The following is a 15,903-nucleotide window of genomic DNA, read 5'->3' on the forward strand; positions in this document are numbered from 1 at the left end:
GCACGCATGGGTCCCTGAGCTATTGCAGCCTGTATTCTTTTCCAGGCTGCTGTATCTTCCCCTACCTTCTCCTTGCCTGTCCTCCTTCCTTTCCCTTTGTTCTTTTCTTTCCTTCTCTTGGTGTTCTTCTGTATGTCAGCCCGGCTATCCTCATTACTTTGCTTTGTCTTGCAGTTTTGGTTGGCTGCTTTTCCGCCTTCTTTTTGGCTTTTCTTTTTTTGTCTCCTTCAAGGATTTGATCTCCATCTCCAAATTTGGAATCTGTAGTGTGAGCCAGATGGGTGGTTCCTCTCCCTCTCCTCCTCGCCCTACCCTTCCGCATTCCCCTTCCCCTTCCCCTCCCTCTCCGACAAACCCCTTTGGCCTCCTTGCTAGGTCACCAACTCAGTAGCCAGACCGTGTGGTGGAGCTGTTATGTACCCATCTGGCTGAGCCCTCTGACAACACAGGGATCACACTGCTATCACCTGCGCAGTGAATACCTTGTGCAAGCCTAGGAGTGGTTGCCCATCTTTTCGGGGGTCGAAACTTCTGGCAATGACTGTCCTGCCAGGCGGCCATTGCTGTGGCTGTGTGGCACCCACAAAGTGAGCCCCCGTTTGGAGTGGGTGGTACCAGGACGGACATTTGCACATGAAATGTGTTAAACTCTGGCCACTCTACAGCAGCCGTGTCTCTTCCTCAACACAGTTCTGTCTCAGTTCCTGTTTCTGCCTTCCCAGCCTTACCCTCCTTGGTTGGATACACCCTGGGAGGAGGGCCAGGCCTGCCGGCTTGGAATGAAACCCTTTCCATGGTTCCTGGTCTGTATCAGTACTGACGGGGAGACTTTTGCTGCCACCAAACCTCTGTTCTTTGTGGATCATATTGAGGAAAAGTTCGGTGAAGTTGAGCCATTAAGCACGATGAGATCTGGCTCTCTTTATAAAGACAACTTCTGCCAGTTAGCCTCCCTCTGTGCCTGCGATCATCTAGGAGACATCCCCATGACTATTGCTCCTCACAAGCCACTCAGTATGACACAGGATGTAATTTTCCATAGTGTCCTCCTCCAAGTCGATGGTGAACTTCCAGCTAATCTGGAATGATGTGGCGTTCATTTTGTCTGGGGTGTCCAGAAAGATCCTAAGGACCATTGTGTAGACCGTGATGCTTTCATCATAGCATTTCAGGGGAATACCTTGCCCGAGAAGGTCGAGGTAATGATGTACAGATGCGACAAGAATCCATGCATACCACTTGCCATGTGTTGCGTCCATTGCCTCAAGTTTGGCCACACGTCCTCATGATGCAATGCCACTTCATGTGGGGAGCTGTTGCCACCCACCACCTAACAGGGTGAACTGCTCTGGTCCTCATTCTCCCCACTCACCAGCGTGTCCAGTGTACATGAAGGAAAAAAGAATTCAGTAAATAAAGATCATTGATCATCCCAGCTACTTTAAGGCTCGGAAGAAGTTTGTCATGCTTCACCCTGTCAATCTCCCTTCTACCTTTGCCTCAGTTACATCTGCCCCTCCTCACCTCTCCCCCTTACCCCCATCCTGCCCCCTTCCCTTTCCTCACCCTCAGTGCCTCCCATTCCTTCCCCTCCAGGAACTGCTCCTCCTCCTCCTCCTCCTCCTCAGCCAGGGAAGACATTCTCTACCTTAATACATTCTCTACCTTAATACAGCAACTCCGGCCCCTGTATTGTCTCCTTGGGGGACTTCAATGCACACCACCCTCTGTGGGGGAGTGCCACTTCATCAGTTAGGAGTCTTCTATTTGACCAACTTACTACAGACTTGTGTCTCCTCAGTGACTTTGCCGCCAGGCAGACAGGCCCCCACATTGGGCATTCCACGGTGCCAGTTGGTATTTATATATGTCTGCTGTGCACTTTGACACATCTCTCTTGAGTAGCATTGATGCAGTCGTACAGGGCATCTCTGGCACTATTCTTCATGCTGCTGGCACTGCTGTCCTTCTACCCACAGGTCACCCTCATCGTAGACCAGTACCGTGATGGACCAAGGATATAGCAGTCACTGTTCAGGACAGCCGATGGGCACTGCAGCAATTTAAACGACATCCTTCACAGACCAGCCTCCTTACTTTTAAGTGTCGCCATGCTAAGGCTCATTACCTTATTAAGCGTAGTAAAAAGGAATGCTGGGAGTGCTATGTTTCCTCCTTGGAGATGTATGGCTCTTCATCGCAGGATGGTCCAAGCTCTGTAAATTTCTGGGTCGCCAGTGACAGTCAACTGTCCGGGTAGTTATCCTACAAGATGCTCTGTCTATTGATCCATTGGTCCTTGCTGAACACATCTTGACACACTTTGGGACAGCATTGGCGTCCTCTTCGTATCCTGTACCTTTCTCCACCACAAACAGAAATGAACAGACCTCCCCTCTCTGTTTCAACCCTCACCAAGCTGAACCCTATAATGAACTCTTCATTGAATGGAATTTATAGCAGGCTTTTACCTCTTCACACGGCATGGATTCCATCCGCAACCAGATGATCCAACATTTGGACACTACACAGAGGCACTGTCTACTCAGGGTATTCAACTGCATTTGGCTTTAGGGTGCCTTCCCCTCACAATGGCGAGACAGTGTAGTTATCCCTATCCTTAAGCCCGGGAAGAACCCAACATCTCTCAACAGCTAACTCCCAATTAGCCTGATGAATGTACTTTGTAAACTGCTTGAGTGGATGGTTAGCTTCTAGTTATGTTGGTTACTCAAATCTCGGAGCCCTTTGTCCCCGTACCAGTGTGGCTTCTGGGAATGATGATGTCCAACTAACCATTTACTCAGATTGGAAACTGCAATCCAACAGGCTTTTACTAACTGTCGGCACCTTGTGGTGGTCTTTGACCCACATAATGCATACGACACGGCTTGTCACCATCACGTTTTAGTTACCGTCCATGACTTTGGCTTTCACGGCCCCCTTCCAATTTTTATTTGTGAGTTTTTATCTCACCGGCTCTTCCGGCTTCGAGTTGGCTCTTCACTCAGCACCACTCACATTCAGAAGAACGGTATGCCACTGGGTTCTGTATTAAGTATCACACTCTTCCTGATACCCATCAATGGGCTTGTAACTTCTGTTGGCCCTCAGATTACCCCGGCATTGTATGTTGACGATTTTTGCATTTGATGCAGCTCCCACTCGGTAGCGTCTGCTGAGTGCCGGCTCCAAGGTGCCATCCAACGCACCTCTGTGTGGGCTGTCTCCCATGGCTTGCAATTTTCTTCTTCCAAAATGGGAAGTATGCGTTTTTGTCATTGACCCAAAGTGCACCCCAATCCAGAACTTTATTCAGGCAACCAGCTCCTTGATGTTGCAGCACAGTCTTGTTTCTTGGGCCTTCTTTTTGATAAAAAGCTGATGTGGTTGCCACACACTCACCACCTGAAGACTACATGCGTGCTGAAGCTTAATGCTCTTCGCCTCCTGGCCCACACATCTTAGGCTGCAGACCATGCTACTTTTCTCCATCTTTACTGTACACTCTGGTCTTGTCCAGACTAGAATTTGGAAATCAGGTTTATGGCTCAGTGGCTCCTTCCACTCTGAAAATACTGGATCCCATTCACTGTTGTGGGGTGTGTCTGGTTATAGTCCCATTGACAGACTCCTCTCAGAAGCGGCGATTCCCATTCTACAAATACGATGAAGCCAACTCCTAGTCTCTTATGCAATCGCCATTCACAGATTCCTAGACCATCCCGTGTACCCTGTCCTCTTTACAAGTAAGGCACATCTCCCTCCTGATCACCATCCACAGGTGGGATTACCGGTTGGAATGTGTCTCACTTTCCTTTATCCATCTCCACTTTCTGAAACGTGCCCCATGTCTCTCCTCTCAAACCCCCCTTGGATGGTGCCTAGACCACAGATTAGGACTGACCTATTCCAGGGTCCTAAGGTCTCGGACCCCCCCACCCCCCACCCTCCCCCCTATGGTCTTCCAAATTCTATCAGTGATACCACCTTCTACACTAGACAATAGATAAAGTGGGATAAGTTTTAACACCACCTACTGGCTTAGAACACAATTTATGCCAGAATCATGTAGTGTGTTTACAGCAGAGTTGCGAGCCGTTACCAGGGTCCTCCATTTTTACACTCAGGCCTCCCTCCACAGTGTTTTAATATGTATCGACCCAGTGAGCAGCCTGCTTCTCTCGTCATCCTTTGGTCTCTGCTATCCATGACCTTCTCTCCTCCCTTGGCTGTTGTGCCTGCTCAGTTTTCTTTCTCTGGGTTCCAAGTCATACAGGTATCCCAGGGAATGAACTGGCTGGCTGTTTGGCTAGAGAAGCTCATACTCACCCTCCATTCCGTTTCATGACTCCAGCTGCGGACATGCAGATCTATGTCAAATCTGTCTTTGCCCAAAAGTGGAATGACATCTGGTGCACTACAGCTCTCAGTAATAAATTCTGCACAATCAAGGAGACTGCTGTGCTTTGGTGCTTCCTCCTTCTCCTCCTGTCTGAAGGAGTCCACTGTTTTATGCCATCTATGCATTGGTCATACCAAGCCCACCTGTTGTTTCCTCCTGTGTAACAAACCACCCCCACAATATGGTCGTGGAGCCAGACAGACTGGATCCCACATATTGGTGGAATGTCCCCTACTTTTGACCCTTCGTGCTAAGTGTAGTTTTCCTTAATTTTAATAATAGCGGACAGTTCATGGATTGTAGAACTGGTCCTCAGTTTCCTCCATGAAAATGGTTATTTCCAGATATAAGGTTTTGCTTTACTCCTGCAGCAGGGACAGAGTGGTTGTGGTTGGGGCCTCTGTTCATGTTTTCTTGGTCTCTGACCCCTTAACCACTACCCTGTGGAAAGAACGCCTTTTTTCCAATTTTTAGATTTGTTCTAACCTTGTATGGCTTATACTATGTGTGTTCTAACTTTCTTGTTTTATAGTTTTATTTCCCTGACAACCTATCTACTTTTAATGGACCCTCTTTCTTCTGTGAGTAACTTTGGAGTCGTGGGACTGATGACTTCGCTGTTTGGTCTCATAAACCCTCTCAATTAACCAGTCTCAAAATTTGGCAGGAAAAATGTTAGAACTTGTCTGGAAATGAGGGAAATATCAGGGAATTTCAATTGGGGAAACTTGTGGCAACTCTCCTAAAAGAAGGGATCAGTTAATGGGACACATTGTGAGATATCAAGGGATCAACAGTTCAGTAATGGAAGGAAGTGTGGGGCAGTAAAAATTGTAGAGTGAGACAAAGAAATGGGTATAATAAGCATATTCAAAAGGATGCAGGTTGCAGCAGTTATACAGAGATGAAGAGGCTTGTACAGGATAGAGTAGCATGGAGAGCTCCTTCAGAACCTGTCTTTGGACTGAAGACTACAATTACTACAAGTTCTGAGAAGAACCATTTGTTTGGTCTGACAGCATGTTTGCTTTTTGAGATACTTTGAATCTGTCTTATGCTCAGGGGATTACAAGGTTGTTTGACTGTGCCAGTAATTTAGGGAGAACATTGGTTCACACACAATGATAGAAGAATACCAACACAATTGAAGAAACCACTGTTGCAGTTACACGATTAAAAAATGTAATGGCTATGTCCGTGTTGGAAACACGTACAACCAACTAGAGAATGTGATCATGACACAAATTATACTGTGCAACACAGTTAAAGGGTTACATTTTCAAAACCCCTTATTTGTCTCCCACTGCAACATAGGAATGTGAAATTTAACTCAAGGTGTCTACAGTCTTTCTTTAATGATGCAAAAGCAAGGCACTCTGTGACATCACCCTCGGGCTCGTTCGCACTTCATACAGCAAGGCGTCGACACATGTGAAAAAAGGCCTGAGCCCAGAAGTTCATATGAGTTGTAAAGTGAGTTAATGATGTCACTTTGGTATCATATTTCACCATAATTCTGCCTAAATATCACTGTGGACATGTCATTACATCCCTTCTTACACACATTTCACCCCTTCTTTTGATGCCTCTGCACTAGAGGTCATTACCGCGATGCTCAGCGTTGAAATTGCGCCATTTTCTTTTGGGTAGGTGAGGTAAACATTTGAGACACACCGCTGTTCAGTATTGTCACACAAAGGCCTCAGGGTGGCATAAAGAGCTCCAATAAAAACCACTCCTTCCCTTGGGCTGTTGTTCACCACACATTTTGCAGTTGAAAACCACAGATCAGAGTGCAACAGGACTTACACCTCTTCTAAAAGGATATTGTGGGCCTGCCCCCATGGCTATCATGCCAGCATCTAGCAATCATTGACGGCTTTCTCTGTAGAAGTGCCCAATAGAGATATGTGGGTGGTGCTAAGGGTGTTGCTGAACTGTTGGGTCTTAGAGGGACCCTTTGCTGTTTTATTCCATCACTAGCTGCAGGGCCTGGCATTGCCTTGTGCCTTGTTGAAACACACAGCAACATCTGTTACTACAATCTGCAATAAGTATCTCACTGTGTTTTTGCAGAATTAATCTTCTATTGTTTCAGCTCACTTTCCACTATTTCAATTAGGGCTGTGTTTGAGCATGACTCAGAGTGTTCGAACAGTTTATGTCACAGTTTGGGAAATCTCGGGTTCTGTTTGATCTTTTGATTGGCCCACAATCCACTGACCTTTGTTGGTTCTTTATACATGATCTGCCTTAGCTTTTGTATGGCACTGTGGATTTCAATAATAAAATAACTGTAGAATATGTCAAATGCAACAGTCACAACTTATCAATAAATAGGACTTTGCAATCATGTTTCTGTCAAATTCTGGAGATTTCAGTTGTCCTGGAATAGAGTGATGTCCGATGGTACTATCTCCAAGTTGGGTATCGATACTGTATTTTATTCTTGCAATATGAATTACAGTCAGTTTACCATGAAATGTTTTGTTTGTCAGGCATTTAATGTTTCATTAATTTTCATCATTGTTCCATCTGCATTTAGAAATTTGAAGTAAATTGGTCATGAACTTTGAAGTAAATTGGTCAATTACTTTTCCAGATGTTTGGTAATAATGTTTCCATTTGCCTTAATGTTCATTAGGGGGCCATGTAGAAATTTGAAGTAAATCAGCCAAGAATTTTATACACTTTTTATAACCTTTCTCCTTTGTACATTACATGCATGTATGTTTAAAGTCAGATTACGAAATCTTATGTAGGCAGTGATCTTCCACTGAAGGTAAAGTGTGCAGCATTTCATCAAGTTCAGGAAATGCCTCCCACCCAAACCACCACCACCACCACCACCACCACCACCACCACCACCACCACCAACGTTGTGTGATCATGCCACAGGAGGGTGTGAAACAGAAGTGCCGAAAAAGCATAAACACCCTTTGCGCTGCTTTGGATCAGCTACAGATTCCATCAAATGGTTTTGAATGATCTGTAGTTTTCCTCCCTGCACACCAGAGCAAAAATTGCATTTGTGCTACATTTCAAAGGGATGCAGTTATGTTCGGTGGGGTTACAGGCCCACATTGCTTTAGAGGTTGCTCATTGCAGTGCAAACTCTTGTTTTTGACCTCAAAATGTGTGGGAATCAACATCCCAAGCGAAGGGGTGGTTTCAGTGGTGCCATTTATGCCACTGCGTGAGGTGACTTAGTGTTGATGTTGAGTGATGGTGTCCTTCAAATGTTTTCATCGGCCACCTACAAACAAGTGCATGATTTCAGTGGTGGGCATTGCAGTTCCAACCTCCATTGCAGAGGTGTCGAATAAAAGGGTGAATTATGTATGGGTAAAGGGATGTAACAACCTTCCAATAGTGTAAAATGTCCATGATGATGTTGGGCAGAATTTTGGTGCAATTTGGAGCCAGTGTGATGTTATTAATCCACCTTACACCTCACATGAACTTCTGAACCCTGGTCTTGCTTTTGCACATGTTGACACATTGTATTTCGAAGCTTTGTGGACCATGAGAATGATGTTGCAGTGTGCCATGCTTTTGCACCATTGTAGAAGGAGGTTGTAGGTACATATAAGTCAAATTTCACACTTGTGGGACAATATAAGACAATTTGGGTTTTTATTTTGAAAAAGTGACCCTTTAATTGTGTTGCGCATTTTATGATTCAATGTATTGATATTGCTACATATAGTCAGCAACACACTTTTACATTTTTGAGTCCAATGGGCAGTAAACTGGATAAATTCTCCATCCACAACCTCTACTTCTTTTACGATCACAGCATCTTTGCTAATAAATGATTGGTTTTCTTTATTTTGCAGTCACAGCTCTGTACTTCCCACATAATAATAATAGCACAAAAATTTTCACAGCACAAATAAAATTTTAAGAACAGTTCGGTGATGGACAAGCTGTGTTAACATTGCCCTCTGTATATCAAATTATAGATAATTGACATTATTGCCTCGAATACTGCACGAAAATCGTTGTTCACACACTATTAAAGCACTAAAAGGTGTGCATGTATGAAAAATGGTCAGGCCCTGTCCATAAGCTTTCTAGTTGCCTGCCTTACTCCATAAGTGCCAGGAAGGACTTGCAGAAACAAGGGAAAAAATGAAGAAAAAATTACAACTTGTGCCACGAGACTGTTACCCAATATGTACTGCAAATACCTAGCTAAGCATGTGGATGTAGTTGAAATTTGCCAGACTCACCTGTGGAAGTATTAGGCAGTGATTAAATTTAGTTTATATAACATTGAAAGAAGAAAATAACTGTCTACAGTTTTGGGACTATCTTTGATCAGTTCATTATATACTTTTAAAGAGATTTCTTCATTTTCCTTAGTCGTGTAACTTTTCTCATTTTTTTACTACATTCCAAATAAGTCTTGTCTTACTGCCAGAGAAGCTTGGTTCTTGAACCATGTCATCATCAGTATCGTGTGATGTTACGTAGAGCTTTGTCGTAGTCTTGCAGCTAATTCTAATTCGAAGGATTTAGGTTCTTTTATCTGCTTCCACAAGTTAATTGCTTATGACAACAGGTATCAGAGTAGCGTATAACTGTGTTACAGAATATGTTAATATAGGTGTACCCTGAAAGATTAAACAAAAATCACCACTTACAAGGAGAGGGTTCAACTATTTGAAACCATGTTCACAGTAATGTAAAATCCAGGATGGAAAGTAACATTATTGCAAGAAGGAGAGTTGCTACTTACCATATAGTGAAGATACTGAGTCACAGATAGACACAACAAAAAGAAGAAAAATTAGTTAATTGTGAAAGTTTTGTTGTTATGCCTATCTGCGACTCAGCATTTCCACTATATGGTGAGTAGCAATTTTCTGTCTCATAATATTGTTACACTGTGTGTAGCCATTCACCGTGGCAGGCAGGCCCTCATTTGCAAGTAATTGACAAAGAAAGAAGAGTCAGAATTTTGTGTGATGCTCAGTAGCTTTTTAATAGTAGTATCAAACTGACGGGTTGTGGGGTGTAATGGATAGGGTAATGCTTCTTATGTTGACGGTCCTGTGTTCGAATCCAGTCATGTACTTTAAATCTTTTAATTTTCAATTTTTATTGAAATTACTTCAATCATAAATTTTATTCAATTATGTAGTCTTCCATTTCTGTTCCTTTGTTACATGATCTTAATCATCGTATCAACTTCGTCATTCGCTTTCCTTTTCCTTCGTGTCCTCCTTTTTCCGTGGGAAATCTTTCTTCACATGATTTTTTAAATTAATTCTCTGTATTAATTTACGTTTAATTTATATTGTTTCATCATCCTATTCCTCATTTTGTTTGAATGAGATTTTAGTTATAATCCCTTTCTTCATTTAAATCTTTGTCTGCGTATTTTGCCTGTAGTGCAGCAGGAATTTGGGCTATGTGTTAAATGTTCATTTGGTGCTTACCATCCAAAGAGAAATGCACATCTTGTAATGAAAAATGCATTTTTGACCCATCGCACAGTCAATACAGATAGATTATTTAATCTTTTGTTTTTTATCCATACATTGACATTTTAAAAAGTGTAAATATTGTAATAGAGAAATGTAATGAAATTCGTATTCACAAAAATTCTGTTTGGGGAAAGAAGGATATCAAGAAAAAAGAGAACAAATAAAAAATCATAATATTATTAAAATTATGTGACAGAGGAATAGAAATTTAACAAAAATACATTTAAACCAATTTAATTGAAGAAAAATATGATCAAAGTCATTTCAATAATGATTTAAAAATTAAAAAAAAGTAAAGCACCCAATAAGAGTCAAGCCCGTAACGTGCATGTGAAGGCCTTAACCTATCCATTAACCCATGCAACTAGTCTATACAATATTACTATTTTAATGCTGTTGAGTGTCATGTAAAATTTCAAAACCTTTTTCTTTGGTTACTCACAAACAAGGGCCAATCAAGGTATATGCCTCCAGTTTGTGTTATCTAGGATTTTAACTGACATCACCATGTAGACGGTTTCAAAAAGTCGCTCCCCCTACTGAGGGCTTCTCCTTGTTAATATTACGTTATTTTCCTTGGAAATTGAGAAGTGTAATGCATAAAGTTATTTCATAAATAAAGCAAAATCAGTGAGTATTAATGTTTTTGTATTTGTACTAGCTGAATACCGGCCATGTCTGTATGTATTTATTTCACTCTTCTATTAGTCCATTTCCTCTTCCTCCTCCTCCTCTTCTTCTTCTTCTTCTCTCTCTTTCCATCTCCTCCTTCCATCTATTTATCCTCATTCTTATCTGTACACAGGCGCGCACGTGTGTGTGTGTGTGTGTGTGTGTGTGTGTGTGTGTGTGTGTGTTTTCCACATCCCCTCCTAAACCCCTGATAGTTTTCAACCACCTGCAGTAACTGACAGCATATTTAAACTCTTCCAATTTTGATAGGGTATACATAACAATGTTTGCCTTCCCTATTTCATAAGTGACACATTTATGTATGGTTCACATATTTTGATGTGTGGTTCACATATTTTGGTAGCTGTGGTAATTGAAATGTTGCATAAAAGATTTGTTTTGATTTCATTAAAATGCATGTAAGATTAAATAAATAAATATATATTTATGTATGTATTTGTTTTCAGAGGCAAAGTCATAAGCGTTATGAGCGATTCAGTAATTTCTGTGTACTTCTGCGACTATGGTGATGTCTCAGTCCTCTCCCGTGAAAAGTTCAGACTGCTGGCAGATGAATTTAAGACTCTGCCACATCAAGCAATAAAGGCAAAATTATGTGGTTAGTATTTCAAACAGGTTTCGTGTTATTTGAACTGTATAACATGTAAAGTTATAAAATTATTATATTTGGTGCAGTAGGTGATCTTCATTGACTACGATGTATAGAAATGCGATTTCTCCTTTGATTTGTTGCTCATTTACCTGTTTTTTGCAGCTGTAAAACCAATTCATGGAGACTGGTCCGTGGAGGACTGTCTATTGTTCCAGAGCTTGGTGGTGGAGAAACAGTTTCCATCTTTGGTGTTGGATACAGGTCCAGATATTGTAAATCCTCATGATACTGTTCTGGGATTAAAGTTAATAGATACGTCAGGAGAAAAAGATTTTTGCATTGATGATTTGCTTGTAAATCAGAACCGTGCAGTACTCGTTTCCAAGGAGCAGCTTTAAATATGCATTCCAATTTATGTCTATGTTGCTCAGAACTTGCATTAGGATGCAGTTAGTATTTATATCAGTGGTTGACAAATAATACTTGCACTGCAGATTTCGACTGAAAATAATGTTGCTCACAAAACTTCCATTATTTATGTTTACTTGTTATGGTAAATATGTATTGTAATGAAGTGTGTAGTTATTTATTATTTCTGTAATGAGAATGTAAAACTTTATTTCCTGTTTACCCTGTTTTCAGTATATGTTACATGGTTATAACCAGTTTGTGTGGAATATAATCTGACTTCGTGTTTCCATTTTTACTGAAATATTGAAGGGGGAGGGGGTTTCAGAAAGATCAGAGCATTCTGTGTTTTGCTTGAATCTTTATTTCTTCATTAAACACTTTGTCATAACTGAATGTTGTCCTGTTTGCAAATCTTTTCCTTGTTTGGAAAGTTAATTGTTTCAAAATGTTACATTTAAAACAAGTGAATAACTGGTCAAGTGTGAAATAAGAATTAAACCAGCTAAGTGTGGTTGTACAAGTGAACAGTGAAAATTATGAATTATTGCGAAACAGAGCACATTCTTGATTAAACAACAGAAAGGTAAAGCTAGGGAAAAGTAAAAAAATTAGATATGAGCCACCCATAATTTTAATGCAGCCGACATGTTATATTCCATGTTGGGGGAAAAATAGAATTCTGTTAGTGCAAAGTAGAAATTGAAAACTGCAAATCCAGGGCATTGGTCACTACTAAGGATGACTGGAAGGCACCTTAACTGACATTATTTTCATGTGTTTATCATTATCACACACAACCTATTTCATAAATACATTTTTAAATTGCTGGATTTCTGTCGTGTATGAAGCAACGAACCAACATTTGACATTAAGTTGGCTGCCACATATCTCCTAGTTGTAGTATCAGATGTAAGACATTAAAATGCTCCTGCTATACAGAACATTAAAACTTTTATCAATTTGGGTCTTCCATATAAGTACCAAATAGCAAAATTTTATTTATGTGGAACTTTATTCAGTTTGTATGGGAGAAGCTAATGGCAAACTGAAGCTTTTGACTGAGTCCATAAGGTTTACTAGGATTGTGTAATTGGTAGTTCACTGCCCATCAACAGTAAGTACTTTTAGGTCTGGTCCAGCAGACAGCATAAATTTTTCCACTTGAAATCCATTGAGTTAGTACGCCTGTGTAGTTACATCATTAAAGTATGTGTGTATATCAAATCTTCATTCCCCACCCTTTTTCATTTTTTTTTGTAATATATATTTATCATTTTTAAAATTTTTTAAATTTAAATTCATTCACATGGAATCCATTATTCTGTGGATCTGTCAGAACGGCTTGCTAATTAGGAATTTCTCTTTCCACCAGTAACACACTGCTGTTGTCCTGCTTACTTTCAGGTTCTTAGTTGTTCCGTTTATTTGAGGTTGTCTTCTATTCATTCACTCAAATCTACTTGTGAATGCTCTTGGGAAATACTGTGGCATGCATTGCCTTTATAGTAGCTAGAAAATTTGTACTCATTTTGTTTTTAGCTCACGGAAAAATAATTAATTTGTAAATCCTAATTTTATTTTGTTTATGTGGATTGTCCAGGAAAACATTACTGTTTCTTGAGAACCTGATCATGATTTACACTTATTGTGAGTTAAAAACATTTTATATTTCCTTAACTTCTTATCTTTAATTTGAGAATTACTTTTCTGCTGTGTTTTATTCGAGTCATATGAGCTGTTAAACAATTATTTTCTGTCTCTATGTAAAGAAATGTGATATTTTGTATTTACTTGTACCAAAGTATTAGATATTCTTAAAATGTAGGTTAAAATGAGATTTAATGTTTGCTGCAATTTGTACTTTATGTACCTATGGACATTCTGTGAATGGAGAATTCATGGAAGGAACAAAAATAAACACACAAGAGATACAATATGTAGTAAAATTTCTCTATGGTTTAGCAGTTACCTTACCGGTTTTCTATTATTGTAAGATTCCCCCACATATGAACAATATTGTTATTTACGTAGCTTTCCTAATTTGCATTGCATTTTCCAAGCATTTTGATTGGCAGTATAATGTTGATATGTTGGTTGTAGGACAAGACTTGTAAGCCAAATCTGTTACCAAGTCGTGCTTTTACAGTATGGAAAAATAAAATGGGTAGTTGAGTAGTGGTTTGAATAATGTTGTATATTTCTGTACTAACACCACTCAGAACAGATGATCAGTGATGTGGAAGATAAACTGGAGTCGATCAGGTTTCAGCAAATGTAACCCTCTTACAGAGAGATTTTTTAAAACATGGTTAATAATAATGATCTTACAATGATAGGTTTATACAGTTCTTTCATAAGTGTAAGATGTAGCTTTGAATAAATGAACACCGAAGTGTGTAGACAGGGTTGAGGGAGAACATTGCTTTTTAATTATGTCTTTATTAAAAAATGTTCTTTGTGGTGTGTACGTTGGTGTCCATCTGTACAATTTTTAGTCTTGTGGACGTCTTCAGTCTTCTGCCTGCGTGGTCTGTTCCTGTTAAACAAATGCTTGCCATTTTGTTTCATATATTGCATTTTTTACAAAAACTTCTACATACAGTATATTTATGTGTTCATCAAAAGTAACATAATGAATATAATATTACTTATGTTGTTCATGGACCTGTGCTAGTGAATGTTTTGAAATTTTTGTATTCCACTATACTATTCATTTTTGTTAATTAGAGATACTTGTCATTGACTACCATTGATTGTTCCTAAGTGCATGGGTTGTTCTGTTAAGCTTTATAGTATTATTATGTATTGGAAATGTAACTTTTAAGTTCTATGTTAGCTGTTTGCCTTCATATCTTTTAGCATATGTTGGGTAACATTTTTTTGTAGCTTTAAGATACTATTTTTAAATAAAGTATATTGTTTACATACATATTTTTACATATTTTATTTTCTGAAGCCAATTGCTTCACACGTATTCTTGTTTTTAGTATACATTTATCATTGTGCCATCTTTGGTGAAGTTCGAGGTGAACTTAAATGCGTGGTTTTGCAGTAACTGCACAAAATAATATAGTGTACCATTCATTTTTATCTGACACTCCAGAATCAATTCAAGCTCAAGCAATCAGTTTTTCTTGCTGTTGTCTTTTTAATTAAAAAATAAATAAATGAATTTGGTTCTCATATAAATTTTCATGTGCATTCAAGTTATAACATTTCCATTTTTTTCCGCTCAAAATCTAATCGCAAGAAAACTTGTCACTTCTTGACATAATCTCCCTGCAGCTATAAACATTTTTCATGTTGATACCATAACTCCATGGCCATTGCGAATACTTCTTTAGGAGTCTGGGGTGACGACTGGAAAATTGAGTCCCTGTCTCATCCATTGTCACAATCAATAAAAAGAAAGTCCCATTCATGCTGCCCTAAAGCATCAACATTGCCTGCAACATACCATGTGCACAAACTTGTGAACATCGATCAGCAGTCATGACACCCACTTGGAGGACACTTTTTGCCATTTTAAGTATCAAAAACAGTCCTCACTCTCGCCACTGCTGCTAGAGTTCTGTATGTGTTAAAAACTGCAATCTCTGTCCCACATTCATGAGTGCTTGCACATTTAAAAACAAATTGCATCTTTCTATCTTTCTCCAGCTCTCAGGAAAAATAAAAGTCAAGTGTTAAAACTTGAGTACATTTCATACTCGTTCAAATTACATAATAGCCATTTATTGTATTCCCAACCCTTTGCTCCCTGCTCTGCCAATGCACTTACAAATTCATCTTAAAAAATTTTATTTGAAAACTGGTTCAACCTCATGCAGCTGTTTATCTCATGACACATGGCATATTACATTCCAAGACATGTATGTGTCGATGCATTCCCCACACTGAATTGCACATAAAATGTAATTTCTCTCAAGAATGAGCAACACTGACTAATTTGTAGCTATCACCATGTTGCATTTTCTGACCCACCTAAAATTTCCTTAAGAATTACAAGGAAGTAGAGCCCAGACAGTGCCTCTGTTTAAATATTCCAATTACTCATAAAAACTTTTTTGTTTAATTAGTCTTCATTTGTAGGCAAGAAAATTTGCTGGGGCTAGGACTATAGTTTTCTGTGTTCAAGAGTCATCGGTGGTGAGTACAATGTAATACACACACTGTGGGGAATAAGGATAGTATGCATTAGGGCTCCAGTTAATGTTGAGGGGACATACAGAGAAATAAGCAGACATTAGTCCTTATTAGAGCTTCCAGAATTTCTCCCTCGTGCTTTTTTGTGTAATTGCTGTGCA

The 15,903-nt window shown here is 39.7% G+C and overlaps 1 protein-coding gene across 2 annotated transcripts in view; it reads left to right on the top strand.

Moving 5' to 3' along the window:
• LOC126177028 (tudor domain-containing protein 7-like) overlaps nt 1-11,990 on the top strand; it is a 231,172-nt gene extending 219,182 nt beyond the window's left edge. For both annotated transcript variants that reach the window (XM_049924262.1, XM_049924270.1), the window contains exons 19-20: nt 11,040-11,191; nt 11,348-11,990. In XM_049924262.1, coding sequence (XP_049780219.1) covers nt 11,040-11,191; nt 11,348-11,583 — 388 coding nt within the window. In that variant the 3' untranslated portion in view covers nt 11,584-11,990. The remainder of the gene's footprint in view (nt 1-11,039; nt 11,192-11,347) is intronic.
• Nucleotides 11,991-15,903: the final 3,913 nt, after the last annotated feature.

Source organism: Schistocerca cancellata, chromosome 1 (assembly GCF_023864275.1).
Source record: "Schistocerca cancellata isolate TAMUIC-IGC-003103 chromosome 1, iqSchCanc2.1, whole genome shotgun sequence".
Classification (NCBI taxonomy): Eukaryota; Metazoa; Arthropoda; class Insecta; order Orthoptera; family Acrididae; genus Schistocerca; species Schistocerca cancellata.